The sequence below is a fragment of the Echeneis naucrates genome, chromosome 7, assembly GCF_900963305.1.
Source record: "Echeneis naucrates chromosome 7, fEcheNa1.1, whole genome shotgun sequence".
Lineage (NCBI taxonomy): Eukaryota > Metazoa > Chordata > Actinopteri > Carangiformes > Echeneidae > Echeneis > Echeneis naucrates.
The window spans coordinates 1232414-1260398 of record NC_042517.1 but is presented as its reverse complement, the minus strand read 5'-3'; the positions used below and the strand labels follow the sequence as shown (position 1 = coordinate 1260398).

The 27985-nt window shown below is 45.5% G+C and overlaps 1 protein-coding gene across 1 annotated transcript; it reads left to right on the top strand.

The window, feature by feature from the left end:
* Nucleotides 1-27985, top strand: kcnd1 (potassium voltage-gated channel, Shal-related subfamily, member 1). The gene is made up of 8 exons (XM_029505788.1): nucleotides 1-858; nucleotides 2103-2348; nucleotides 2861-3573; nucleotides 21753-21915; nucleotides 22678-22761; nucleotides 23977-24072; nucleotides 24840-25090; nucleotides 25575-27985. Exons 1-8 carry the CDS (start codon nucleotides 703-705, stop codon nucleotides 25780-25782), a joined length of 1917 nt encoding a protein of 638 aa, XP_029361648.1. The 5' UTR covers nucleotides 1-702; the 3' UTR covers nucleotides 25783-27985.

Below are 27985 nucleotides of genomic sequence, written 5' to 3'. Positions count from 1 at the left end.
TTGAAGAAGAGAAAACAGCAAGCAAAAGCAGAAAGAGAGAGTGGAAGAGGCTGCAGATCCATAATCTCCACAGCACAGAAACACTTAGAGGGAGGCCAGCGATTCTGTCGATCTGGCAACTTCAGCGACCATCATCACAATTTAATAAGAATTTGAAAGGCTGCGGTGCTGCAACAAATCTGTCTTCAGAGGGGAGAGGGTGAGAGAGCTAGACTCAGAGAGAGAGAGGTGGAGGCCAGAAGCTTTAACATTTCTCTGTCTAAAACCTGAGGCGCCACAGGAAATAGTTTTGTCATCGCTTTCCAGATGTTACTCTGTCAAGATTCTTTGTTTTGAGCGGGAAGGCCGTGTTCTGTAGGCGTACCAGACGACGGCAGCCGAATCAGAGAAATATTCAAAAACTGTTTCCAGCTTTTATTTTGGGAAGCAACAGGAAACTTTTATCCCCAAACTCATCGGGATACTTACCTCTCAGATGTTTTCCCGCTCTTTCCAGGCGTCCCTTTCATGGCTTGACACCTAACTGTCTTCTGACCCCTCCCTCCTCCTTCCCCCCGAACATTTCAAAATGTCCGCCTGCCTCCTCTCTCGCCGCCCAGAGAGCTTGATTTTCAGTTGAGGCACTTGTCTGGGATCCACGAGCTCCACCCCTCCCCAGAGGACAGAACTTGACTCTCTGCAAGTGGGTTGCTCTGATGCAAGATGGCGGCTGGCGTGGCGACGTGGCTGCCATTTGCGCGGGCGGCAGCAGTGGGCTGGCTGCCACTGGCCAAGAAGACGATGCCCAAACCGCCGGTGGACAACTCGTCCCGATCGGATGAGATCCTGTATGTCAACGTCAGCGGGGTCAGGTTTCAGGTGGGTGTCCTACTGAGCATGCTCCAAACCTTCCACCATCCTCCCCGGCCTGCTGTCCGGAGATCCACGACCTTTAACTTCAGTGGGTCGCTTGTTGTGTCAGCCTGTCGGAGCAGCTGTTACTGACCTCAGATAAAAATTTATGTAGCTAATTAATCCACCTTAAATAGTCCAAAGCCACCTTAAAATAGGGTGAAGCTGAGTGTTTGTTGGTTTAGGGAAGGATGACATCAATGTTACTTACTGCATCATTAATGGCCCTCCGTCGTCATGGTAACAACAAACAGGGCGGAGCCAGCTCATGTTTCTCAGGAAACAGCTTCAGTCCCACAGTTGGTCCAGGTCCAGAATCCAGTCTCTGGCAAGAACCCTCCACAGTAACCTGTGATTGGCCAAAAACCTCCCGGCCAATCAGAGCCTGGCTGCTCAGAAGGTGCCGAAGAACGTTGTTTCTCGGGGTGAAACGTTCTTAATGTGTACATCTGAAGCGACCCCCCACCGACGCTCTTTGAAGTGGAGGACTTCCTTTTCCTCCAGATCTGAGATCTGCTAATGATTTCATCTGTACTCATCCATTCTGCATGAATTTAGAGCCTGCTGGATTCTCATCATGAGTCCAGGTTTCTTCTCCTTCCATCGGTTTTCTCCTGATGCATTATGGGATACGATGAGAGTAATAATTCACTTATCATTTGGACTCGGCCTGAACGTTTTTCCTGTGCAGAGGTTTCCAGCTCTGATCAAATGATCTCGTCTGTGTGGAGATTTAAAGCTCCATCAGATCCAGACCTTCATAAAGCTCCAGCAGCAGCAGGTTGTAAACACTGCCGGTCTAATCAGAGCACTGATGTGCATCTGAGCAGCAATAATAATAAAATGGCTGCAGAGCAGAAATAGATTTGGTGGCTTTCTGCTGCACCGGGACAAGTTCCTGTCCTGGATTTTAGAAACCAGACTCAGCAGGATGAAGGTCCTTTGAAGGCTAAAACATACAATCATGCTTTAACTGTCGAATGAAAACAGTGACATTTGGAATAAAACAGGCTGAGTGTGCCTGTTAGCATCAACAGGATAACATCATCGATATCCCATAATCCTTAGGGTGCAGCTGTGTTTGTGTTTTTAATGTGGTACCAAAAGTTTTTCTCAGTAATTTCTGACCAACACATCAGCGATCCTTTTATACTCAGTAGTCTTCTTCTGTGGTGGATGCTGACCCTGGTTCTCCTGTTCCACACGTCCAGACGTGGAAGAACACTCTGGATCGTTACCCCGACACGCTGCTGGGCTCCTCGGAGAAGGAGTTCTTCTACAACGAGGACACGCAGGAGTACTTCTTCGACAGGGACCCCGAAATGTTCCGACACATCCTGAACTTTTACCGCACCGGGAAGCTCCACTACCCGAGACAGGAGTGCATCCAGGCCTTCGATGAGGAGCTGGCCTTCTACGGCATCGTGCCTGAAATCATTGGGGACTGTTGCATGGAGGTAAACAGCTCCGTCTGAAGGTCTCTACGTTCAGCGGCATTAACTTCTTTAATGTTTATCATTTATCCTGCTGAGATGAGTGATGTCATCATTAGATAGTCACACAAACAAAAAGTCCTGAACTAGACTCCATGACGGAGTAATACGGCCCCTCGTTCCTTCTTTCCTGTCTCTCTAAACTAAATTTCGAAACTATCTAATAAAATTTAAAAATACCCAAAAACTGTTGAGGATATTCTGAATTGGTGCTTTTGGTTTGTAGCGTTGATTAATAATTACAATGGTAGCTAGAACTAAAGAATTAACAGCAGAAGTGGAGGGACAGAGGTAGGTTTCTTATATTATTATATTCTTCTTTATTTAATATATTTGGCTGTTAAAGTTGGCACAGAGTTACACTCATTGGCTGTTGGTGAGTCTGGCAGGAAGAGCGAGGAGGTTCCAGGACACACAAAACGTCTGATGGCGTCTCAGCCGTCTCAGGACACTAACATGATGTTTTCTTCTTGAAGGAATACCGAGACAGGAAAAAGGAGAACCAGGAGCGTCTGGCGGAGGACACGGAGGCCAACGAGGCAATGGACGCCCCCCTCCCTCCACACAGCACGCCAAGGGAGCGTCTGTGGCGAGCCTTCGAAAACCCTCACACCTCCACCATGGCGCTGGTATTCTACTACGTTACCGGCTTCTTCATCGCCGTCTCTGTCATCGCCAACGTGGTCGAGACGGTCCCCTGCCGGCCCCCCAAAGGCAGCGTCAAGGACCTGCCGTGCGGGGAGAAGTACCAGCTGGCCTTCTTCTGCATGGACACGGCTTGTGTGCTCATCTTCACCTTCGAGTACCTGATGCGTCTGTTCGCCGCGCCCAGCCGCTGCAAGTTCATGCGCTCGGTGATGTCGGTGATCGACGTGGTGGCCATTATGCCCTACTACATCGGCCTGGTGATGCCTGAGAACGAGGACGTGAGCGGCGCCTTCGTCACCCTCCGGGTCTTCCGCGTCTTCCGGATCTTCAAGTTCTCACGCCATTCGCAGGGTTTGAGGATTTTGGGCTACACGCTGAAGAGCTGCGCCTCCGAGCTCGGCTTCCTGCTCTTCTCCCTCACCATGGCCATCATCATCTTCGCCACCGTCATGTTCTACGCCGAGAAGGGCACCAAGGGTTCCACCTTCACCTCCATCCCGGCCTCCTTCTGGTACACCATTGTCACCATGACAACGCTGGGGTGAGTCCACACACGGTCGGCGTCTGTCGGACCGCTGTGATGTCTGAGATTAAACAGATTTGTTATTTCTCACAGCAACCGCGGAGAGTCAGGACACGGATGTGAGAGTTTTGATGTCTGTTTCCATCATGAGAGGAGATGAAGCGAGAAGAACCAACTGTGTGTGTGTGTGTGTGTGTGTTTGCCTCCCACATGATGCTTTTCCAGCACGGTGGTGTATCTTCACCCTGCTGCCACCCACACTCACTCACTGCTGCCGTGTGTGTGTGAGGATGATGCTCTGATCCATTATCTGTTGTTCAAAGAGCCTTTGGAAACATCAGAAATAGAGAGTGAGTCAGGAATCAGCCATAAGCTCTGAGAGAACCAACATACTGCTCTGAACACACACCGTTCTCCGACCTGTGTGTGAATGGAGGGAGAACGTGTGAATGAAGTGAATAACTGCGATAAACTGTGAGGCTGCTGCAGAGGTCAAAGGTCATTTTGTCACATTAGCGGCTATAAGTCTCTGGTCATGATAATGCTAATGCTAACTAGCGGTCAGCAGGATGATGATGCAGGTCTCCTCAGTGTGATTTTCTGTTTGTTGCTGATGGTTGATTTTGTTTCTGATGATAATTAATTGATGATTTAGCTGCTGGAGACAGAAGGCTTTTATTCTGAAGGCCCAAACCACCTCTTCACTTCTGATCTGTCCAATCTGAAACTGATCAGATCTGGATCAGTCCGACTCTCTGACCTCCATCTTTGATACTGACGTCCAGAGTCACGTCTCCACATCAGGTGCTCTTATTGGCTCTGCTGGGTGATGTCACAGCCAATCAGAGTCTCTGGATCAGTCCTGTATGTTTCTGAGTTTGTTGTGTTGACAGAATAAAGAGCTGATTTTTCATCATTACTGAGCAGAACTCCTGATCAGATAAAGACAGAAACGACTCAAACACATGAGAGGAACTTTTCTGTGGAGAAGAAGGAAACATTCAGAGTGTTTTTAGTGAGTTCCTGATTTCTGAGCTTCTCTTCCTGAACTGAGTCACACACAGACTCAGATGAGGTATATCTGATTCTGAATATTTCAAATTCATTTTTGCAACACAAAAAAAGGAAAAACAAAAAGGGATAAAAAAAAAAAACAGAAAAGCCGTAATGTGGCTCTAAGAGCATTAATCGATTTTCTGAAATTTTCAGAATAAAACAAATTTCCTCTCCGTTCATCTCTTCCTCCATTTGTTCTCCCTGTCTCCTCCTCCTCCCTGCTCTGCTCATTTGTTTCTCTTTGTTCAGTTTGGTTATCGTTGTTTTTCATCACACTGCTTTTATTGCTTTGCTCCTGTGTTTTATCACAGTGCAAATAGACTGGAAGTGAAATCATAAACCTATTGCAGCTTCTCCAGGAGCAATATATGCGAGGCGGAAATGTAATCTGCTGCAGCCTTTTCCGAAGTTGCTGTCGGGAAAACACACAGATGGTTTGTGTCCGGGCTCCAGATAATCCTCATCCTTCTCCAGGTGCTCCGATAACAGACACCCCTCAACCCAACGATTAATAGTTCACGTCACCGGGGAAATCTTCCATTTGTCTATTGATGAGCTAAAATTATCTCTCATGGATATTCCTCTAAATGGACAGCAGGAAAGCAGAGAGCGGACACAAAATAGATGAACCAGAATATGATGAGGACTCTTCAGCGCTGGCTCAAACGCAATAAACAAGATAATTACAGACAAGAAATGCAGCTGAAAATATTAAAAGTAGTTACATAAAAACACAGATAAAAAAAACAAACCGGGGGCCAGAAGCAGCCTTTATCTCCTGATGAGTAAAACAAACATGTGTTATGGCCTGAAGGAGCTGAGCTGCAGTAAAGGCGGATTTACAGTTTAAAGTCTGAAGGTTTAAAGGTCCGTCAGGTCTGAAGGTTTAAAGGTAGACCTTCATGTGTACTTTGATTATAAATATTTTCTGTATACAAAAGTCAAGCTGGACTTTGTGTTGTTAAAAGAAGTCAGATTCGTCTCCCTTTTCATTTTCTTATCTCAACTTTTTCTTAATGACATATAAGGCAGAAAAGATAAAACTAGCTTAGCTAACTTCAGTTAGCCTAGTTTTTGGGTGCAGAAACTGAGCCTTTAAATGAGGAATGCTGAAATGCTGTGATGTCACAACAAAGCCCCGCCCTCCTGGATTCACCATCCACCCCAAACAGGAAGTGGATTCTCTGAGTGGTTATTTGAAACCTGCTATATTTAAATTGGACCACTCAAAAAGAGTCAGCCATTTTTTTCCTGCCATTTTATTTTCTTTAAAAGACGTGAAATGGATTCTGGAATATTTGTGCGCTCAGTGTAGTCTTCAGTAACAACAACGATCCTTCTGTCATTTTTCAGGAACAAACAACAACAACAGGCTTTTACAATCTCATGGTCTGGTCTCTGTCTCCAGTTCTGCAGAGGACAGGAGGACTGAGAGCGGCTCAGTCCGGTCTGACAGAGCACTTTAGCGTCAACATTATTTATAAGGAGGCAGGAAGCAGGATCTATGTGAACGCTCCGCCGTCACACAGACTCAGATGGTTTGATGCTTCTCCTCCACTTCCTGTCTGGAGACTCTTCCTCTGGTCCTCCTTTGGTCCTCAATAGGGAGCCTGTCTCTTTCTGATTGACAGCTGCCCAGGGGTGTGCTTCTCTTTGATTGACAGCTATTGTCTTGATGGAGATGGAGATGACGCCTGTCCCCCTTTCAAAGTAAAAGCCAGAAGGTACTGTAAAGGCTCTGCTGTCTAAAACCAGATTAAATAAAGAGCAGAAGACGAGAGAAGAAAATAACATCGTCCATATTGATTAGCTCGAAGCGATAAAGGGGAATTTAATCAGAGGAGGACTCAGAGAGAGCTGCTGGTAATTACTGGACGTGTCCATATATTACAGAAAAAGCAGGGAAATGATTTCTCTTTAAAGAACTACAGCTCACGAACATTTGCGGGTGATTAACACAACAAATGTTGAGCTGTAAGGATGAAAGGAACGAGGTGCTGCCGCTTAATGAAGAAGAAGAAGAAGTATTCAACGGTTTGATTCCTTCAGCAGAAACTCGCTCATTAAACCGACGATTAATGAGTCTTGACTTCGTGCCTCCTGCAGCCGGCGGCCATGACGCCTTTAACACGACAACCGTGAAAGTGAATGTTCATTTGAAGCGTCTTCGACCGTCTCAGGGTCTTCTTCAGGACGTAAATGCAGTCAGGGGGCAGTTCAGATGGAAGAGCAGCTCAGTAAGTCCTGCTTCATCAGGAGACGTTGTGGGTGTTTTTTGTGACATCACAAAGTCCCAGAAGTCCCGACGGATGGCTCACTTTCTCAGGATTAATAAACTGGAGATATCAATACTGTGTGGGGGTGTGGCCTCCGGGTCATGTGATCAGCAGGTTGGGGTTTGGCCGATGTGTGTGACCTCTGTGTGACAGAGCGAGAGCCACAGTGTGAAACCGATCAATACTCGCTGACTGATCGGGTCCTGGTGGTGGTGGCAGTGCAGAATCCAGATTTGTGTTGGATCTGGGTTTGAGTCTGTGAGTGATGATGATTAGTTGTTGTTGTTGTGCGTGAGCTGTCAGATCCTGTGCCGACCTTTGACCTTCTCACGGTTAGTTCTTGCTGCTCCCTAGGCTTGATGGGAATGTGAGTCCAAACATACCGTGTGTGTTTGTGTTTTATAACAGGTCACACTTGCATAATATGAGACCGTGACATTTACCACAGCCCAGTTATTATGTAATATGGTAATTATCAGGTTCTACCAATTAGCAGTGAATGCTAATTGAGGCGTTATGCTAATTTGGAGACAGAACAAGGAAAAACGATCCATTCAGCAGGAAGGAGGTAACTCCATCTCTGTGCACGAAAACATCATCACTGAGAAACTATTCAGAGACGACTTGAAGCTCGTCGGCTTCATCATTCGTTTAATTTTAGCTTAGCTTTGCGACACAGCTGCCTGATTTAAAGGTCCACGTTTTACTTTAAGGACTCACGTTTCATACGAAGTGCTCCAGAGTTCCATCTGAAGGGTCTCCGTCAGGGACTCACAACAAAACAGCCATCGAAAACTCCTCAGAGAAAACCAAGCATTGTATGTTAGACAGCAGCGAGACAAAAACTCAACACAACATATCTGAAGTCAAAGCCAAAGGACGGACACACACTGGCACACACACACACACTTTCCCTCTGCCCTTCAACGAGCACAACCAGGATTTTATTGCAAACTGTAATTAAGGATTTGATTCTTTACTTTTACCCCTGAGACATACACACACACACAGGAACACACACACACACGAACAAGCACACATCTACGTACAGTAGCACATACACACAAACACACACACACACACACACACACCATTCACAGCGTCCTTCAGTGCAGCATGAAAGTAATTTATCTTGTTGCAGTGTGATTAGGAAATCCTTGTTTCACCACAAATCCCCCGACACACACACACACACACACACACACACACCTAAAAATCTGTTCCCATGGTTACATATGTGTATGTGGTTTTGGTTTTTTTTTTTTTTTTTTTTTTTTACAATTTCGGTGGTGGGTGGATGTTTATAATCAGATTAAAATACAATTTCATGTGTCAGATATTGAGACAGATGGTCTGTAACAAGCATGTGTGTGTCTGTGTGTGTTTCTTGTTGCTGGTTGTGATGGTATTTCAGTGTCTGTGGTTGTGATCAGTTCGATCAGTTCGATCAGCTCCTGAAGAGTTTCGTGTGGACGGCAGGATTAAAGGGCAGCGCTGCTCCGACTGTGATTAAATCCTGAAATATTTTAATATCGAACTCAGACCTCCTGGGTTCCACCGGCTGTGTGTTTGTTTTTGCTGCCATGACTTTATTCCACCTGCTTTATTAAACCTCAGACAGGTCTCCTGTCTGTCCTGTCTGTTGTGGCTCAGGTTCAGCTCCGTGGAAGTGTTTTTTTTTTTACCTTCTTAGAGTCACATAAAGCTGTTTTTTTCCATCCCTCTATGTTTTTCCTTATAAAGCTTTAATTTATAAAAATGTCACCAAGTCAGATTCAGAATCAGCTCGACTGCAGTTATTAATATGTGACCAAATAAAGACTGTTCTCTGTAACAGAAAACAAGAACTCAACACAGAAAGTTCCTCTCGTGTGTTTGGGTCGTTTCTGTTTTTATCTGATCAGCAGTTCTGCTCAGTAATGATGAAAATTCAGCTCCAAATATCTGATTGTCTTTATTCTGTCAACACAATAAACTCAGAAACATACAGGACTGATCCAGAGACGCTGTGACATCACCCACCGGAGCCAACAGGAGCGTCCGACAGAGAGATGTGATTCTTATGGTGTCATCAAAGATGGATGATGAACACGCAGAGGGAACGCAGCAGAGCTCCAGTCAGAGAGTCAGTTTCACACACGGCGGATCAGACTGTTAGAAAGTTAGATCGCTGTTGGCTTCTGCAGTCTAATGAGGGAAGGAAGAACCATCAGGACCAGCTGTGTTTGGAAGTTTATCACCTTCTGAGGCGTTAATAACTCGACAGAAATACTGATGTCGTCGTGACTCGGCGTCTATTAATCTTCCGCTCCTGGTTTCTGCAGGACCTGGTTTCAGATTCTCCTCAGGGCCTCGGGGATCTGTACGTCAGGATGAACGGAGACCGGAGATGATAAAGGATCATTCAGCTTCTTCCATGTAATATAAAACTTCCCCTCCTGCACTCCGAGACGCACCCATGTTTCCTTCATTTTATTCATTTTATTCGTGATTCTGAACAGTTTTAGGATGAGGTCTGCCAGGTCCCTGCACCTGGATTGTGCTGATTTCTATGGGAAAATGTCCCTCCTCTTCCCTGATGACTTTATGGTCTCAGTCTCTAGTCTCAAGTCTTCAACACAACATGATGTTCTTTTTTTTGAATAATGGTTTCTAAAAACAAGATGGGTGGCAAACAAATTCCAAACTTCAGCGGTTTGTGACATCTCAGCTGCTGTCTGGTCACATCAGCTCGTTGGTGGTTCCAGATGTTTGGGCCAAAGTCCAACCACAGCTCAGAACTTCCAGGAGCTTGACGATTCTCTGATCAGATTTCAGAAAAGTCTCACGCCTCGACCTCCCATCATCCCTCTGTGTCCTCCGCACTGTCGGGTCACGTGGCGTCAGGACCTCAGAGCGGCGCAGATTTCACATTAAGCTGATTTAGAGACTGAAGCTGAAGGGGGGAAATGTCAGAGCAGAAATAAAGACAGGAAGAGAGGATGGAGGGAGTTTAAGCAGTTTAGTGTGATATGAAGAAAGTGGGGCAGAGGTGAGATGCACCATTTTAAAGTAGTTTATTCCCTCTGGGTGAAGCCAAAGATCCAGACTTTCTGTTGTTGAGTTGTTGTGTTGGCAGGTTGTGTAAAATCCTTCGCTTGCAGCCATTTTTTTTTATTATCTCTCTGACTGTCAGGAGCAGCTGCAGAACATCTGGAGCTAAATCCTTTTTCACACCGATCACAGCTGTGGACGTCGTCACTGATTTAAAAAAACACAAATAAATGATTCACTGATTAACTGATAACAAAGGTAGTAACAACTTATTAAGGACCAAGGGGAATGGTTGTCATGGTGATCTGAGCATCAGTCGACACTGCTGTTCACATCACATGATTCAGGTGTTAAGAGCTGACAGCCAATCAGAGAGCAGGATTCTCTGTGATGTAAAAGTATGAAAACAGTGCCTCCCCTGTGTGTGTGAGTGTGTCCCAGTTTTCCTGATGATTGGACGCTCTGCAGGGACCGTCTCCTCCCTCCATCGTTTAGTTTTCCCTCCCCCTCTTCACCTGAACCCCCCCCCCCACATCGTCACTTTATTCTTGGTGTGAAGGTTTGGTTCATAAATAAACTCCAGCTTTGTTAAACCATCGTCGCCATGGTTACACATCCATCTTTAACCTCTGCTCACATCTGGAGGGAGCGACGGATAGATGGATCGATCCTTCCTTCCTCCTTTCCTCCCGCCCTCCCTCCTCTCTCTCTCTCTCCTGACCCTAATTGCTGCAGCTGCTCCGTCTGGCCGAACGAGCCTCAGATAAACAGATAAAAAAAAGAGTGAGAGTCAGAGTGAAGGAGGAGAGAACTTTTCCCCTCATCAATTATTTCCTCTCAGTGTCTGAGTGCACCATCCTCCTCCTCACATCTTCTTCATCCGTCCATTCTCATCCTCCTCCTCCTCCTCCTGTCTCTTCTCTCTCTCGTTTCCTTCCTCGTCCTTTCTCATGCACACTCATCTCTTCTCCTTCCTTCCTCTCCTCTACTCATTTTCCTTCTTTTCCCTCCCATCTTTGTCTTTCCCTCTTTGTGTCTCCTCTCTTCTGCTCCTCTTTTGCATTTTTCTCTCCTCCTTTCCTTCCCCCTCACATCTTCTCCTTCTCTTGTCTTTAACTGAACATCTCTTTCCTCTTTCTCCTCTTTTTAGCACCTCCTCTCCTCCTGCCCTTCCTTACCTCCTCTCTCCTCCTCTCCTTTGCGTGAGACTTCCTGAAACATTTAAAACACATCATGTGATATTTAAACATACACACAGATGGATAGTTTCTGTGTGTGTGTGTGTGTGTGTGTGTGAAGTAAAAATAAACACAGAAAATGTGGTTTATGCAAAATGAACAAATAAAGCACATTAGAGAAGCTCTGAAACAACGTGAGCTTCCTCCCAGCGACAAATAGACGAGTTAATAACAAAGAGAAATGGAGGGGGGAGGCAGGGGGGAGGCTTGGGGGGGTCGTTACAAAAGGAGGCAGCGTGGGAGATGTAAATACAGGAGAAAACGAGAGGGCGGACGAAGAACAAGGCACAGAATGAAGGGAGAGCGAGGCAGACGTACAGTGGAAAGACAGGAGAGAGAGCTGATTTTATTCTCCACTGCATTAGTGTAGCGCTCCCCGAGGCCACAATAAACACAATAAACAGTGTGTGTTTGTCTATGTGTGTGTGTGTGTGTGTGTTGTTTGTCCACTTGTGCGTTGCAAACTTTTCCAGCAGCTTTTCTTCAGATTTCAGTCTTTTATTGTGAAGTGTGTCAATCTTAGGTTTGGATCTGACATCATGACTGGGAGGCTCCGCCCCAAATCGCAGCATCAGTTTTTTGCACATCTGGAGCTGAGCGGATGACATCACAATGGACCAATCAGAAGGTCCGCTGTGACTTCACCTGCGTTCTGAACATCACGTTGAAGAAGACTTGAAACGACCGGTTATCGGTTGCGCAGTTATTGATGCTAACATTAGCACCTTGGACACACAGCACCAACAAATACTCCACTATTAAAAGTTATATTGTGCGTTCAGAACAATAAGAAGCAGAATGAGACGTTTAGTTCAATCTTTTATTTGTTATGTGTTTTACATGACGCCAGCTTCTGTGGGGGGGGTTGTTGTGTTGTTGTCACTTTGTGGTTCTGTAGAGGACGAATTGTGTAGTCTTTTAATGTGAAGGACGTCCACTGCAGCCTGAAGCTTCTCATCACGATGCTGTAAACATTCAACTAATATACAGTCCGCTGCTGCTGAAATAGCAGCAATAATAATATTATATAATTCTGTAATAACATTATTACAGTATCAGAGCGTTACTTTACTTTAGAGGAAGGTCGAGTTCGAGCTGATGGACGGCGAGCTGAGTTTTTTGTGTCTAAAGGGAAGCATGGAGCTTTTTAAAAGACGAGCTCAGACGTTTTCTCTGTAAAACAGCTTCACTGTCAGAGATCAGTTTCAATACATGAGCCTGTAAACGTGACTAAATGTGGCTGATGGATCAGATATCTCACCAGCGGAAACCGGTTTCATACACATGATAAACCAGAGAGACAGTAATGGTATATCAGCGGTGTGGGTGCGTGCTTGTTAAACATTAATGTGGGGTTTAACTCCTTGTAGCCAGAAATAGAAAAGAGGACGAAGAGTGAAGACAAAGAGGAGCAAACCACAGAACGATTTGGATCGTTCTGATCATTCAAAAGATAAAACGAAAACAAAAAAACAGGATGGATTTTTTTATCTTAACGTCATAATTACCTCCACCAATCTTTCTCATGTGTTACACAACATTTATTCACATTACTGTATTTTTGAAATTGTTGCATTAAACAAAATGTAAGCAACAAAGAAGCATGCTTTTCACATTAATACAACACCTCCAGGATTTAACTTTGAAGCGTTTAGTTCCATAATAACATGAGAACCAAAATCCATCTCCTGTAGTTTTATATCAGGACAGTTGGCCAATCAGAAGAGAGGACTGTTTACTGAGTGATCCAATAGAAATACAGCAGAAACCAAATGGTGGGTCCACGTTGGCCGGCTGCTTCACTGTAACATCACTTCCTTTTCTCCATCTGGACTCCCAGCGACCCTGAAGGTCTTGGTCCTCGACCTGGTCTGTGCTAACACAACTTGCTTTGTGGAGGCTGAAGTTGTTGTTATTGTCCCTTCAGTCATTCCCTTTTGAGATGTTTACGTCATTAAAAAGTTCTTGTAAATGCCATTTTCCATCTTCTAATTAGATTTACCAGAAATGTCTATTGAAAATGTATTTTTCTGGAAGCTTTAATCAGCTCATCTTTAAATGCTGCAAAAGTGCCTGAGAAGGCAAAAGAACATGAGAGTGTGACGTCAGGAGCGATCTGGAATATTATCCCATTTTCAGCTGCTGACATTTGTGCTGGTTATCAGCAAACAGCTTTTCTGCTTCTTGAAGATTTGTCGCTGACATTTCAAGAGACGTTTCAAGTGTTTGAATGTGGCATCAGTGTGTGTTTGTTCAGAGCTTTTCATAAATCAAAAAGCTTCGAGCTGCCTTTTATCAGCGCTCCATTTTCTGTGTCTAATGTACAGTTGGACCCGACACACGTTTTCAGCGTGGTGTGTTGGTGTTATTTTGGGAATGAGAGTTTTATTCTGAGCCTCTCTCTCTCTAATTTTAGCTCTGCACAGCTTCCTGCTCACGTCAGATTGATTGTGGGTTTATATTTATACCCCCAGTTTGATTCTGTGGATCAGAAGAATCAATTCAAAGTCACTCTGAAGTCCTGCTGTGTCACGGCGATGAGCCTGAGTCCGGCTTTCCTTTTGTACCCAGATAATGCTGCGTGTTATTGAGTGTTTTTGGCAGCTCGATTTGCTGACAAGCACCAGGGTCAGGGCTTCCTCCAGTCCATTATCGTCTCTCAAATTTTATTCACAAACGCTGGCTGTTATTTACAGCTTTCTGACACCCTTGGCGTGCTGACTCGTCTTCATCGAAGTGATGAAGGATTAGTGCGGTGTCATCAGCGTACGGGATGATGCGGGTTGTTTTTGCAGCTGTTCTGCCATCTGAATCCACGAGAACACCAAAGTTTCCTGGATGATCATCATGGGAGAGACGGATTCAAGGCGAGAGCTCACTCTGCCTTCTTTCTCCTGGCTGAAGTTTCCATTTATCCCTCAAGTTGTACCGATACACTAAATGTCAGCGAGCAGCTTGATGTAGACGACTTCGTTGGAACAGAGCGGTTAACTGGATCCAGGTCCAGTGTAAACCTGGATCAGACGGACACAGGGTCTTATCTGGGACCGGTCCTGATGAGGCTTCACCTCAGAGACCCTTTACAAACAGGATGAACATCGATCTGTTTGTGAGTATTTTTAACGTGACGTCACGGCGTCCTGAAAGTCTGAGCGTTTGAAACCGTCTGGAGTTTTAAATAAGAACTGAACCTGCTCTGAAGCTGCAAATAGACTCATGTGTCTCATTCTGCTTCTTCTTTTATTAAAGTCTTCCAAATCTGTAAACGAGGCCTCTGGTTTTGGCATCGTTCCACTTCATTTTACATAAAACACTTTAAAGGAAGATAAACATAAAATTATTTATTACTTTTTAATTCCACATTTATTTATTTCCAGACTGAACTATAACCAAACACCCTCATTTGAATTTAGCAAGAAATAAGAAGAGCGATTAAACTAATGAATAAATTAAATGTGCATTTTTTATGGATTTATACATTAAATAGAAATGTATTTACGTCACATTTATATTTATGTATTCATTTCATATTGACAGAAGTTCTATCATACAGATCTGCATACACACAATCTCTGATGCCTTCAGATTTTCCAGCAACAAAAACTTTTCCTTCACTAAACACTCAGATGAAGAGAATTTTACACTTTCTCTGTTTACACGTTTGTCATTTCACCCCTTCAGATTTATTTATAAAGACGTGTCAGTCAGTTTAGTGACAGCAGCTTCCTGTCTGCATGTGGACGCTGTCTGGTCACGTGACAGTTTGATCTGTAGTGACCTTTAAAGCACAGGCACCTGTCAGAAATCAGAAAGACCAGACTGGAGAGGAGGAATAAAATAAAATAAAAAACAAGGGATAAAAGGCAGAAACAGGGAGGAATACATGGAGCAGAAAGTGAGGTCGGATTTTAGTTTGCTCAAAAGAGTCCGATCTCTTTCACCAGAGGAGGAGAAAACACGGAACAACCATCCCTCCTCCTGCAACTTTCATCACCCCTTCCATCCATTAAACATGGAGGTGTATTAAACTGCAGGAGGAGAGGAGCAGAATAAAGGGAAGGGAGGAGAGGCGGAGAAGGTGAGAGGAGAGCAAGACGAAGAAAGACGAGGAAGAGGAGAAGGGAAAGAAGAGGAGAGCAGGGAGGCTTTTAGCAGCCTGCCCAGAATAGACGTTTTCGAAGAGGAAAAACAAACTGTGCCGATGATAGAACCGTGCGGTCGATACCGATGTCCTTGTGAAGAACATCCCCCGTCCAGGGAGAGGAGGAGGACTACATTTCCCCTCATGCACCCTTTCTTTGTACCTTAGCTTAGCTTAGCATAAAGACTGGAAGCAGAAGGAAACATTAGCATTATTATTATTATTGCGCTGATTCTGGGGGAACGATCTGATTCTTCCTCTGTTTCCCAGCTGGTCAGTGAACGCATCACTCTGCTGCAACTCATTAAGTTGAATAGAAGGCGCTCTGAATCGGAGATCCTGCTTTTAAACAGCTGTTTCCAGATGCCTCTCGTGCTGATCGCTCAGTGGATGTCCCTGAATGCCTCACATGAACAGAACACTTTACAATTTCCATATGCCTGTAAACGCCTCACAGCAAGATTGTTAGCTCTCCATAAGATTTCCAGACGTTCATAAATGCCTCTCGTAAAAAAGGGGCAGCCACCACCGTCTCACTGAGTGTGTGTCAGTGTGGCAGCTTGTCGCTGATTCGTTCGTTGTGTATTGGTGTTTGTGTAGTTCTTCTCTGATCTGCACTTCAGTTGTCCTTCCTGTTCCTCGCTCTAAACTAATTACCATTGGCTGTCTGTCCCTCCATCAGATTGTGATTGGCTGGCTCCCCCCGTCGCAGGTGGGAGATAAGGATCGGTCTGTGTGTTCGATTGGCTGATGTGGCACTAATGGATTCTATCTCCTCCAATCAGGAAGCAGCCGATGAAGTCAGTCTGTCTGTTGTTTCCTCTCACTTGTGTCTGCTTCTGTCTCCATCTTCGTTTTCCTCCCTCGGCCCGTCGTGGATGACATAATCCCGATCATCAAATATTTAAGGCACTGAGAGAGCGGCCCAGAATAACCGGGCTGACCCGGGCCTCCCGAGACTTTCCCCTTTTGTAAAACCTTTATTTATCACTGCGTGGTGGGCGGGGCCAGATGCCTTGCTCAGAGGCCGGGCGGCAGCGATCAGTTCAGTCTGCAGATGAGATGACAAAAAGCTAGATTCGCCCGCTTTTCCTCGACAAAGGAGGGAAACGCGGCGGCGTCCCCGAGGCTCTCTGCTCATCCGTCAGCGGTGTCACCAACATTTATCTCACAACGATCGAGCACATAAAATCTTCCCCGCTACAACTTTTATGTCTGAATGAACTCCATGCAGGGAGGGAAGGTCTGAACTATCTAAAGGGTCGAGTTTCATATTTCACTTTATGGCTGCATATTTTATATTAAAGGTCATATTTCATATTAGAAGTCCATATTTTATTTGATTTAATTTTATAGGTCCATATTTCATATTTAAAGCTCCATGTTTTACATCAAAAGACATATTTTAAATTAAACTTCGGACTGCAGTGAGCTGCTTTTCACCTTTAGCCTCATTTCCACTTCAGCCTCAGTTTGTGAGCGCTGACGGTTTCAGTGCAAACACAAAGTGTCAGATGGTGTTGTGGTGCAGACGCACAAAATGTTGACAAATGAGTGAATCTGTGACTTTGGCAGAACTTAGGTTTGACCCTCGACCTCAGTTTGTCTGTGACTCCAGGTCTACTTACCTGAGAGCTTTAATCCAGCCCCCCCGACCTCTGTACATCCCTCTCTCCTTCTCCTCTTTCCTCTCATCTGTCCTTCCCCAGCCTCCTTCCTTCCTTCCTCCTTTGTTGTCCGCTGGCTTCGTGTCAAACATCCTCTCCATGTGTTCTCCTCCTCCTCTCCTGCTGCAGGATGCAGACTTGGCTCTGACAGCTGCAGATAATGACCCCAGAGAACAGGGGGGGGGTGGGGGGGGGTGATTGAGGAGACAAAGGACACGAGAGAGGAAGGAAATAAAGGAAATGTAAGAGCGTGGAAGAGAAATAATCTAAACTTTCTCCTCCCTCACTCCCCCTGCTAACCAGCTACAAGCCCGCTAATGCTGCCATCCATTATTTACTATTAGCTGCTCCAGAGACGCACACAGACACACACACACACACACACACACACAGCCTCAGCTGGTGTAATCATTTCTCTGCAGCATTTTGCAGAATAACTCTGCAGGTGTGTGTGTGTGTGTGTGTGTGTCGGATCAACAGTTACCTCAGAACACACTTTCCTGAAGAAGGGTCACACCTCACTGACCCCCCACATGGAACTGGTCCTTCGTAGTCAGTCTGGTCTACAGCTGCCATTTGCTGTGGCAGTGTTGAAGTCTATGGGAAAATGTCCTGATGAGTTTATGGTCTCAGTCTGAAATACAACATGATGGGGTTAGTGGGTGGGGCTAATGCGTGACCAATCAGGATCCACCGCTCACCAGACAGGAGGCTTTAAAGCGGTTTGATAATCTGATGGGTGACGTCCGGGTGTGTCGATGCTGACATTTAACAGGCCGCTCCTCCGGATGTCTGTTGGTGGTTTTTTTTTTCTAGAATGCTGTTTTCATTAATGTCGTGCAATGAATCTTGGGATATCTTGGACCACAAATGGTCCAGCGCCCAGGAAAAGGAGGACAGGGCACTTTAAGATGGGACAGTCCAGTCGCTCAATCGGATTAAATAAAATAAAATGAAACGAGGTTAAATCAGATCTAATCAGAGAGAACTCATGTTGTGTTTACTCCGTCTGAGAGATAAACACCCGACTGACTGTAGATAACACTGCTGTGTGTGTCTGTGTGTGTGCATTTGTGTTGTAATATTCTTCAGGTCAGTGAATATGTGAAATCAATAATGTCTTATTTTTTTTGTCTGAATGAGTTAAATATAAACCAACACGTGTGTGTGTGTGTGTGTGTGTGTGATGGGGTTTTGTCCATAGCTTCAACATGCAGCTCGCTTTATGTTTGTGTAAACGCCTGCAGGGGATGTTGGGAAGAGCCGTCTTTTTCCACAAACATGGAGAGAAAACATTTGTAAAGTCGATGCTGTTTCCTCTCTGCCATTTTTCTCCAGCAGCAGGACGCTGTTCATGTTGTTGGGGACTATTTTCAGCGGCGGATTGATCCACATTGTGGTGAATTTACAGACTTCAGTGAGACAAAGTGTGACAACTGTAGCTTGTTCCATCTGGTTCATGAAGTAAAACAAGTTAACCTCATCACAACACCCAAACACACACACACAGACAGACAGACACACAAATCAGCAGGAGCATCGTAGTTAATTTACAGTTCATTAAAGGTGCAGTCCGTGTAATGCCTAACTGCAGATTTACAGCAGCTCCCTGATAATAAAGAAAACACAAACAGCAGCAGGACGCTTTGTGGCTGCCTGTGTGTGTGCGTGCGTGTTGAAATTGTTAAAAGCTAATTGTGTCCGGGGTTAATGGATGTCCAGGGATATAAATGGACACATGGTGTCTTTAACTCAGTTGCTGAACTCGACCACATGAAGCTTTCACTGTTTCAATTAACACAAAGAGATAAACAACAATTCAGTGTTTTAAAGTTCGTTCCAGCTGAATGTTGAAATTCACAGATTTATTTTGGCTCAGCTCAGCAGAGAAGTCAGCTGAAAGTCCGTCATGTTGTTGTTGTTGTAGTCAACAGGACGCACACTGTGGCGGGAGAAGTCATTCCAGGCAGTTATTGATGATTCGGCCACGCCCACTTCCCATCAATCAACACAGATTTTAACATTCAGATAAAATCTGCAGAGGTGCAGATCAATTTGGTTTGAACCTTTTAATTTTTCCACCACATTCATCCTGTGTGTCAGAGTTCAGGTCCACTGGCCAATCAGTGTGAGGGGCGTGGCCATGCGGTCAATCAGCACATGTTTATTGGCACCTGTTGAACATGATTTCTTCTGATTGTTTCTGTTTTTAGCTAATTTCAGCTCAACTGAAGCTAATCTGGAAAAATACTTCGATGTTATATATTACTACTAATAACAATAAAAATAAACCTGAGCAAAAGCAGATAAATCAGATTACAGGCGAGCTGGTTAATCTGGTTCCTTCAGTTTATGTGGTATCAGGCAGTAATATTTCATTTTCATAATGAAATCTGAGGCTAGGACTTTCCCTCTGCTCCCAGTCATTGTGCTAAGCTAGGCTAACAGGCCTGGACCGGTCCCTGCTCGGAGATGAAACAGATATCCGTCCTCTCCTCTGACTCCGGACAGAACTGAATCAATCTTTATGGCTTTTCTCTGCTAATGTGCTTTTCTCTGAAGCACTTAGCGTTGACGGTCGCTCTGGGAAACTCCCAGCAGCTCTGTCTGCGGTCAGCTGACTGCAGGACGCCACCTGACGGTTCAGAGCGGAACGACCAGTCCAGATCTGGTCCCGGTGTCAGCTCTCAGCGGTTCTGTCAGATGTAGGTTACGCTGTGTGGTCTGAGGGGAGCTGAGCTATTACAGGATCAATTAGACTGACACACACACACACACACACACACACACACACAACACAACACAATAGGAAAATACTGCAGTGAATACAGGAAGTGAAAACAGGCCGTTGCAAATACAAAAGTACGAACACCGACAGGATTGTGTTGTCTATTGGTGTTAAGAGGCCACTTTATGTGAATTAGAAGTGTGATGATCATGCAGCTTCATTTATTTGTTGGTTTTTATTCATTCAAGTCATTAATAACTGAAGTCTGTGTGAAACTGACTTCACCTCAGTGGATTAACTCATGAATGAGATTTATAGAGACGTGGACAATAAGATATTTAGATCGTTATTACGGTCAGAATCAGATCTTCTTTATTAATCCTCCGGGGAAATTCGGTTCGTTGCAGGTGCAGAAATGGAGGTTGAGAGACTTCACAGCTGATTTTTCATTATAACTGATCAAAAGAATGAGCAGCACTGATGATCAGATAAAGGTGGAATGAAATCAGAGCCTTGTTTTTCTCTCCCTGGAGGCTACAAAACTTCAGCTCGATAAAAAACCAGCGCCACAAACTGCCGGCTGATCAGACAGATGTTGAGTTAAACATCTGAAGTGTGTGTCCGTCCTGCAGACATTTAGATCTGATTCAGTCTCAGACAAACTATAACCAGTGATGTAATAAATTTATCAGATTCAGAAACTTACCTTAACTATGAAATTGTTTAAAGACACAAAGCTTACACAAAGCTTAAGACACAAGCTTCAGCTGCCAAAATAAATAGTGTGTTCCTGTTAACTTTACGTTCAGAACAGTCTGTCTGACTCTACAGCAAAACGAGATGTCAGAACACGGTCTGGTCCGATCTGTGTCCTGCTGCTGTCGGAGCCTCCCAGACAGTGTTCAGGACAGGTGAGACGATGGAGGAAACCACAGACATTATCAGTCAAATGAGTGTCTTTCAAAGTAGGAAGTCTGAGAAATGAACCTTTTACTCGTGGAAGATGAAAGACAACAGAACGAGTGGAATGAGAGTCAGTACAAAAGGGAGGAGACGCAGCTCAGCTTTGAAATCGCCTTCAAAGTTTGTTCTTTAAAGGAAAGCGAATGAGCTGACAGATAGCAGCATTAACAGAGCAGACGGGGTCGTGGCCTGATTTTCTGAAGGACTGAGACATAATCCACCGCAGAAGGTACGGCGAGCTCATTACCTGCAGATCTGATTGACTTCAGCCTGAGCTCATCTGCATATGTGAGCATAAAGAGTTTCATTTGAAGGACGTGGGAAGAGCCTCTTAGGTTTGTGCTCCTGTGTTGTGGTTGGTGCAACATCTCTGTCGTGGTGTCCACGCCACGGCCCGCGGGCCACACGTTGTTGTCCAGTTGTTTTCATCCGGGCCACCGTATCGCTCAAATTTCCCACGATGCATTTCACCTCACTGACTTAGATTTCAGTGAATCTCTTCGCCTCTCCTGTCGGGTTCTGAAGGAGGACCTAAATCGGCACACTTGGTTCCCGGCTGTGATCCAGTTCTACTGAAAATCTGAAATGAAGTATTTTTTGAAAGAAAGAAAAAAAAAGTGGTGAAATTTAAGACGGACTTTAAAAGCGCGTCAGAGCCGCCGCAGACAGGAAGTTGGCTTTGTGTGGATGCTGCGTTGTTCGGTGCTTTGTGCAGTGAAATGTGTGGCGGTGCAGCTGTGAAGTGTTTTCTCCTCGCAGAGCGACCTGGACGCCTGCCCGCTCCTTAATCTCCTCCTCTTCTCGTCTCACTCGTGGTGATTTATGGCTCTGTACAATGAAAGGTGAAGGCCACATGAGGCAACATCCAGCAACCTGTGTGTGTGTGTCTGTGTGTGTGTAGCCCTGTGGCTGGGAGACACTGAGATCTTGTACAGCTTTTAAAAATTCACATCCATCCATCATTTCCCAGCATGCACTCCTGCAAGGAATCAAAAAGATGCAGATCCTGTTAAATTTCAGTTACAGTTCAGGTGTTTCTGTTCCCTCCTGTTCAAATGAGTTTTTGGTCATGTGACTGCCGTCTCTTTTCCGTAGCTATGGCGACATGGTCCCCAACACCATCGCCGGGAAGATCTTCGGCTCCATCTGCTCCCTCAGCGGCGTCCTGGTCATCGCCCTGCCCGTCCCCGTCATCGTCTCCAACTTCAGCCGGATCTACCACCAGAACCAGAGAGCCGACAAGATGAGAGCGCAGCAGGTCCGACCACGTCATGTGACCTCAGGAAGCAGGAAGTAGAATATGGCAGCTTAAATATCACAGGGTTGAGGGTTCGAGTCCCACCGTTAGTCACCTTTTCATTACAGCTGGTGTGAATACAGAGAGAAAGAACAGTGTTGCTTCATTTTTATCATATTTGAGCCTAAAGTCGGGAAAGTTTGGGCTCGTTCAGTTAATATTTACTATTTACAAGATTATTTAGAGCTGAACCAGACAGTTCTGCTCACCTGTAAAGGTACTGCAGTCTGACTCAAACCATGCTATTGATTTTCATTCGGGTCGGGATGCTTAGCTTCCCCGGGCCCGTCAGTAAAGTTGAAGTTATTTTGCTTCAGTTACCTGGAGATTTTCAGCCTTTCTTCATCAGGAAGTAATTTTAGCTTCATGATGAGACAAAAAGTTATTACGAAGTTATGTATGCTGTCTGTTTTTTTATTTATTCAGGTCTTTCCAGTAATGCTGATATTAGCTCCTCCGTGTGTAGATATAAGATGATACTGCCGGAATAAGCTCGCTCCCCGTGGAAATAACAGCTTCTTCCTCTCTCATATTAAACATGATCTGGATCTTCACGTTTATATACAACGTTAAAAGTCTGTGAGGCGGAGCTGCTGATGTTTGCCCCGTTCTTACCGAGATATATTGAAGGCACCTTTACACTGCAACTGTGGTTGGGTGTGTGTGTGTGTGTGTGTGTGATGTGCTGACAGCGCTGTTTTCCTGTGTGTTTCCGTCGGACAGAAAGTGCGCTTGGCTCGGATCCGCATGGCAAAGAAAGGAACAGCCAACGCCTTCCTCCAGTACAAAGAAGACAGAGCAATAGGGGTGAGACAGACACACACACATCTATAAACACACACACACACACACACACACACACACACACACAGTCAATAGTTTCTCAGTATGAAGCAGGAAGAGTGGATTGCAGTCCAGTTAACTCAGACAGTAATCCAGAGAGATCAGAGACAGAGGGGGAGACGGAGAGAGACAGGGGGAGACGGAGAGAGACAGGGGGAGAGAGAGAGAGACAGGGGGAGAGAAAGAGAGACAGGGGGAGAGAGAGAGAGACAGGGGGAGAGAAAGAGAGACAGGGGGAGAGAGAGAGAGACAGGGGGAGAGAAAGAGAGACAGGGGGAGACGGAGAGAGACGGAGAGAGACGGGGGGGAGACAGAGAGAGACGGGGAGACAGAGAGAGACAGGGAGACAGAGAGAGACAGGGAGACAGAGAGAGACAGGGAGACAGAGAGAGACGGGGGAGAGAGAGAGAGACGGGGGGAGACAGAGGGGGAGACGGGAGTTTGGACTACGTTCAGGTTCAGGGTCTCAGACCTGTCGAATAAAGTGTGAGAACAAACTCACTCGAAGATCTGAGGAACTTTTTTCTTCATCCCGTCTCAGAATTTTCATGTTTTGGGTTTCTGAGTTTAAATGTTTTATCAGTGAGCAGTTTAAGCTTCAGGTAGAAGAGACACACACACACACACACACACACACACACACACAGATATCGTTGTGTCTTAATCCCTCTTCAGCACGGAGCAAGAAAAAGGGTTGACTGGTGGATTTATAGAGGGCATAATGAGGACGGGGTGGGGGGGTGAGGGGGGAGTAATGGGAGAGAATGAGTGTTTGTGTGAGCTGAGATGGAAGTTCAGAGAGTTGGTCCAGAAGAAAGATGAGAGAGGACGAGGAGGGACATTTTCCCATAGACTTCAACACAACATGAATTCTCCCCCTGCTGGTCAGTAACTGGAGCTCTGCAGCTTTCCTTCTGCGTGTTTGTCCGTCCATTCTCATCCTCCATCTTTGATAGTGACATCTGGAGTCACGTCTCCACATCGGACGCTCCTATTGGCTCTGCTGGATGATGTCACAGCCAATCAGAGAGTCTCATTCAAGCTGTCAGCTGCTTCTGTAGCCAATCAATCCTGTTACAGTGAACAGCGTGACAGAAAATTGATTAACTTTCATTTTAATGAATGTGTGAAACTAATAGTTGTGTTTTTATTGTGTGTGTGTGTTGTGTGTGCGTTCAGGACCGGGACAGTGACAGCACAGCTCTGTGTGTGAAGAACAAATCAGCGTTTGAGCATCAACACCATCATCTGCTGCACTGCCTGGAGAAAACCACGGTGAGGCCCCGCCCCCTCCTGTCGCATCATATACACTGTACACGCACAACATGCCAACACAACAACACACACACTTGAGGGGTGTTAAAAATATTCTAACAGTTTTAACGCAAGTTTAAAAATACTGTCAACTTTTTTTTCTTTGCACAAACGGACTGAAAATAAACGGCTTCCTGTCTCAAACGTTCCTGGCTGCCAGCAGCTGATATTTATATCAATATGGGAATTTTAACAAGTCATTAATCTGCCTGAGGTGGGGGGGGGGGGGGGGGGGGTCACTGCACAGGACTGATGCATTTACTGTGCATTCATCCATCAAATTAAAGTTGCCAACACTTCAGAAACTGTGACGCCAACTTGACGGACCGGAGACATTTAAAGGTCCGTATTTTATATTCAATGTCCACTTTTTAACTTGTCCAATATTTTATTTTGAAGGGTTAGTGTCCGTGAGAAAATGGATCAGTGTACTTTTAAATCTTCATCTGGAGGTTAGTCAGCCAATCAGAAGAGAGCATCTGATCCTTCTCTTCTGGTTGGCTGACTGGTTTCTGAGTGATCTTCAGGTGTCAGAGAAACCAGATGGTGGGTCCAGGTGGGCGGAGCTTGACTGCTTTGATGTGACATCACAAAGTTCCAGTTTCTGAATCCAGACTGCAGCTGGTTCAGATTCAGAGCCCACCTGGAGGTCTACCTTTGGACCGGATGGACCTTTAATGGCAGTTTTTCCAGGTGATTGTGTGATTAAGTAAGAATCTCGTTTCCAGAATCACGAGTTCACGGACGAGATGACCTACAGCGAGCTCTGCATGACGGAGTCCGTCGGCTTCAGGACCAGTCGCAGCACCTCCCTGTCGAGCCAGCAGGGGGGGCAGAACAACTCCACGGGCTGCTGCCCCCGCCGGGCCCGTAGGAGAGCCGCCATGCGCCTCGCCAACTCCACAGTGTCGGTCAGCAGAGGCAGCGTTCAGGAGCTGGACACCCTGCACGTCAAAACCACCTCCATACCCCCACAAACGTAAACACACACTCTCTGATACACAACTGTAGGCACAGACACACACTGTGAGGCTCCTCCACATGAATTATCCGACACCTCCAGATAGAGGCCGGTTCTCTCCTCCTTCTCCTTCAGCGTCCACTGAACAGAAACCTGCGCAGCACTGTGATTTATTTCATTGTTTCAACGATTCAAATCTGTGAAAATATAAAGATTTCAGCCATCTTTGTTTTAATAATGTCTGATATCTTCTGGATCTATTTCCGTAAAAACGGGACACAGAAACAGACTGAAGACTAAAAAATTGTTAATGATTCCCGGATGTCTCTCAGTCTTTCTCCAAACTGGACGAGTGTAATGTCGTGAGATCACGTGATCTTCACTTCCCTCCAACGTCTCAGAATTGATTTGAACATTTTCCTGATCTCTTACAGATGAACTCACGGCCTGCCGTCGTTCTGGTGCTTCGATCTAATCTTGACCTCTTTGTGCCCCTCCTCAGTCGTTCCAGTCTGAATGCCCAGTCAGACGACCTGAAGCTGAACTGCGGTGAGCAGGATTTCACCGCCGCCATCATCAGCATCCCCACGCCGCCTGCCAACACGCCTGATGAGAGCCTGCCCCCGTCGCCCGCCCCCATCCCAGGCATCCTGCGCAACACCCGCGCCACGGCCTACACCCACGAAACCGTCAAGATCTCCTCCTTATAACCTGACCCGTACCCCACCCAACCAGCCCGCACCCAACCCTGCTGCCCCACCGGGCACCCTCCCGCTGAACCTGAAGAATCCCTTTGACCCTCTGATCCTGAACCGGGGGGCTTCTAGCTGAGATCTTGGAGGTGAAGTCCTCTTAGACTGAAGCCAGTTGTTCTCACTTTCTCTCACCAGTTTGTGGTGAACAAACAGTTTCTTCAGTGCCGGGACATCCAGGACTTCTCCTGAGACCTTCCTCCATTTAAAGCATCACCCCCATCATCCCTAAATGTATTTTAGACCCCAAGAAGCACTTGACTCCCGCACAATTTTGACTTTTGGGCCTCATTGCACAAACCCTGAGAAGGGTTCATCCTGAGTGACTAATGAGAAGCATGTTGGACTGTCAGACCGAGTTGGGCAGAAGTTAGTTTTATGTTTCAGGTTAAACCAGGCACGGACTGTCTGTTTCCAAAGGACAAGCTGAGAAACCTGAGGGACCAACGGAGGATCAGCCTGACTCAGGTGGCTTAATGCGATCACACAAAGATGGAGATGAACAACCAATCAACCGCCGGTGGCTTCAGAGGCCACAGCTACAACAACAATTGGTTTTAAGTTGGTTTTTTTAAACAGCTCCAGGCTGGATGTTGGAGGGAAGCTGTTCCCCAGTTGGTGTTGGACCTCTATTGCAGTTCCGCCAATGCGTTGGCAGATCTTCGACATCAGCTGGAGTCGGGGAGTCTGTACGAATGATGACTTCAGCGGCTGTAAATCAGCTTCAGGTCATGTTTTTCGGACAGAAAGGAAAGAACTCGTCAGCTTCTATCAGAATCCGGTTGAAACAAGGCAAAACTCATCCAGACGCTGCTGCAACATGTGACTCTGACACATGAACCAAACTGAACTGGGTTTAACTGATCTATGCTGAGCCTGAATACTGTTCACACAACTACACTGAGCTGAAAACGACCCCAAAAGGAACACTGCGCTAAACGGACCGAGGCCGAGAGGAGGGAAGGGTTGAATTAGGGATCCTGACCTGGACGTGAACTGGTCTGTAGCTCAGAAGTGTGACCCCCGACCCCCCCAGACTGGGAACGGAAGCCTTTTACTTTTCAAAATATGCAACATTACAAAAAGCAGGAAAAATAGCATCAACAAATGAACAGAATAATAATAACAATAATAACGTGCGTGTTTAAAAATTATTGCAGGGAACAAAAATGTAAACTCAACTAAGAAATGAATTTGCTATTCTGCAATAGATTCAGAGGTGGAGGGGAAATGTGACACCAAAATCTTGTTAGCATTAGCATCACGCTGACCCTGATGACGCGCACTCTGGTGGTTAAATATCATATTTAAACAGATACAGGGACGTTATGCAAGCAAAAACGCAAAGCTCTTTTATTTTTCCTGCCAAAATTTCAGGCGACCTTTGCAGCTTCAGTCCCGCCAATGAAAAAGCTTCTTTAAACCTGGAAAACTCTTCGCAGGACCACCAAACTTCCTGTTTGGCCCTTTTTTTCCACGACCGTCTTTAAATCTTTCATATGATTTTCTGGAAAAACAGAAACTTGTTCTTTGGGTTTATTTCCTATTACACCTTCAGTGAGTGTGATCGCTGGCTGTGGAAACAAATAACTGCCCATCAGGTCCAAAAACATGAAGCTGTTGACTGTCCCATATTTCCTATAGTAGGAAATGGTGATTATAATTAATGAAGATATATAAATGTACATCGGCACGATAAACATCTAAACAGAAAATTATCTGAGTTCAGGTCTGCCAAAACCTTTTAAAGGCCTGAAAGTTCTGACTTTCACTTCAGCTGATAGTTCACTAACTATCCAGCTGCACTGTGATCACTATTAACATTCTATCTTCTCTGCCGTTTTATTTCGGTGCTGAAATTTACGACCAGAGTTACGGCATCAGCTACACGTGACCGAAGCGGAACTGAGTGTTTTGGTGAAGCGTTTCCCCGACCAATCAGAGGCGAGTGTGAGTGCGTGACACACGGACAGAAGATGAGACGTCCATACTGTAACATATTTTGTATCATAAACTTTCACCTGCATCTTCCAATCGAATCCCCAAACCCACCAAAAAAAAAAGACAAAAACACAAAAAAAGATAGAGATGAAAGTCGTCGGGTATCTGACGGCCTTCTCCGTGCATGAGCCTCGTACAGTAGAAGTAGCACTACTGATCA

Coding starts and splice junctions, on each gene's coding strand:
- kcnd1 (XM_029505788.1), top strand. CDS start 703: ATGGCGGCTGGCGTGGCGACGTGGCTGCCATTTGCGCGGGCGGCAGCA. Junction 3,574..21,752: donor GTCACCATGACAACGCTGGG/GTGAGTCCACAC, acceptor TCTTTTCCGTAG/CTATGGCGACATGGTCCCCA. Junction 21,916..22,677: donor ACAAGATGAGAGCGCAGCAG/GTCCGACCACGT, acceptor TCCGTCGGACAG/AAAGTGCGCTTGGCTCGGAT.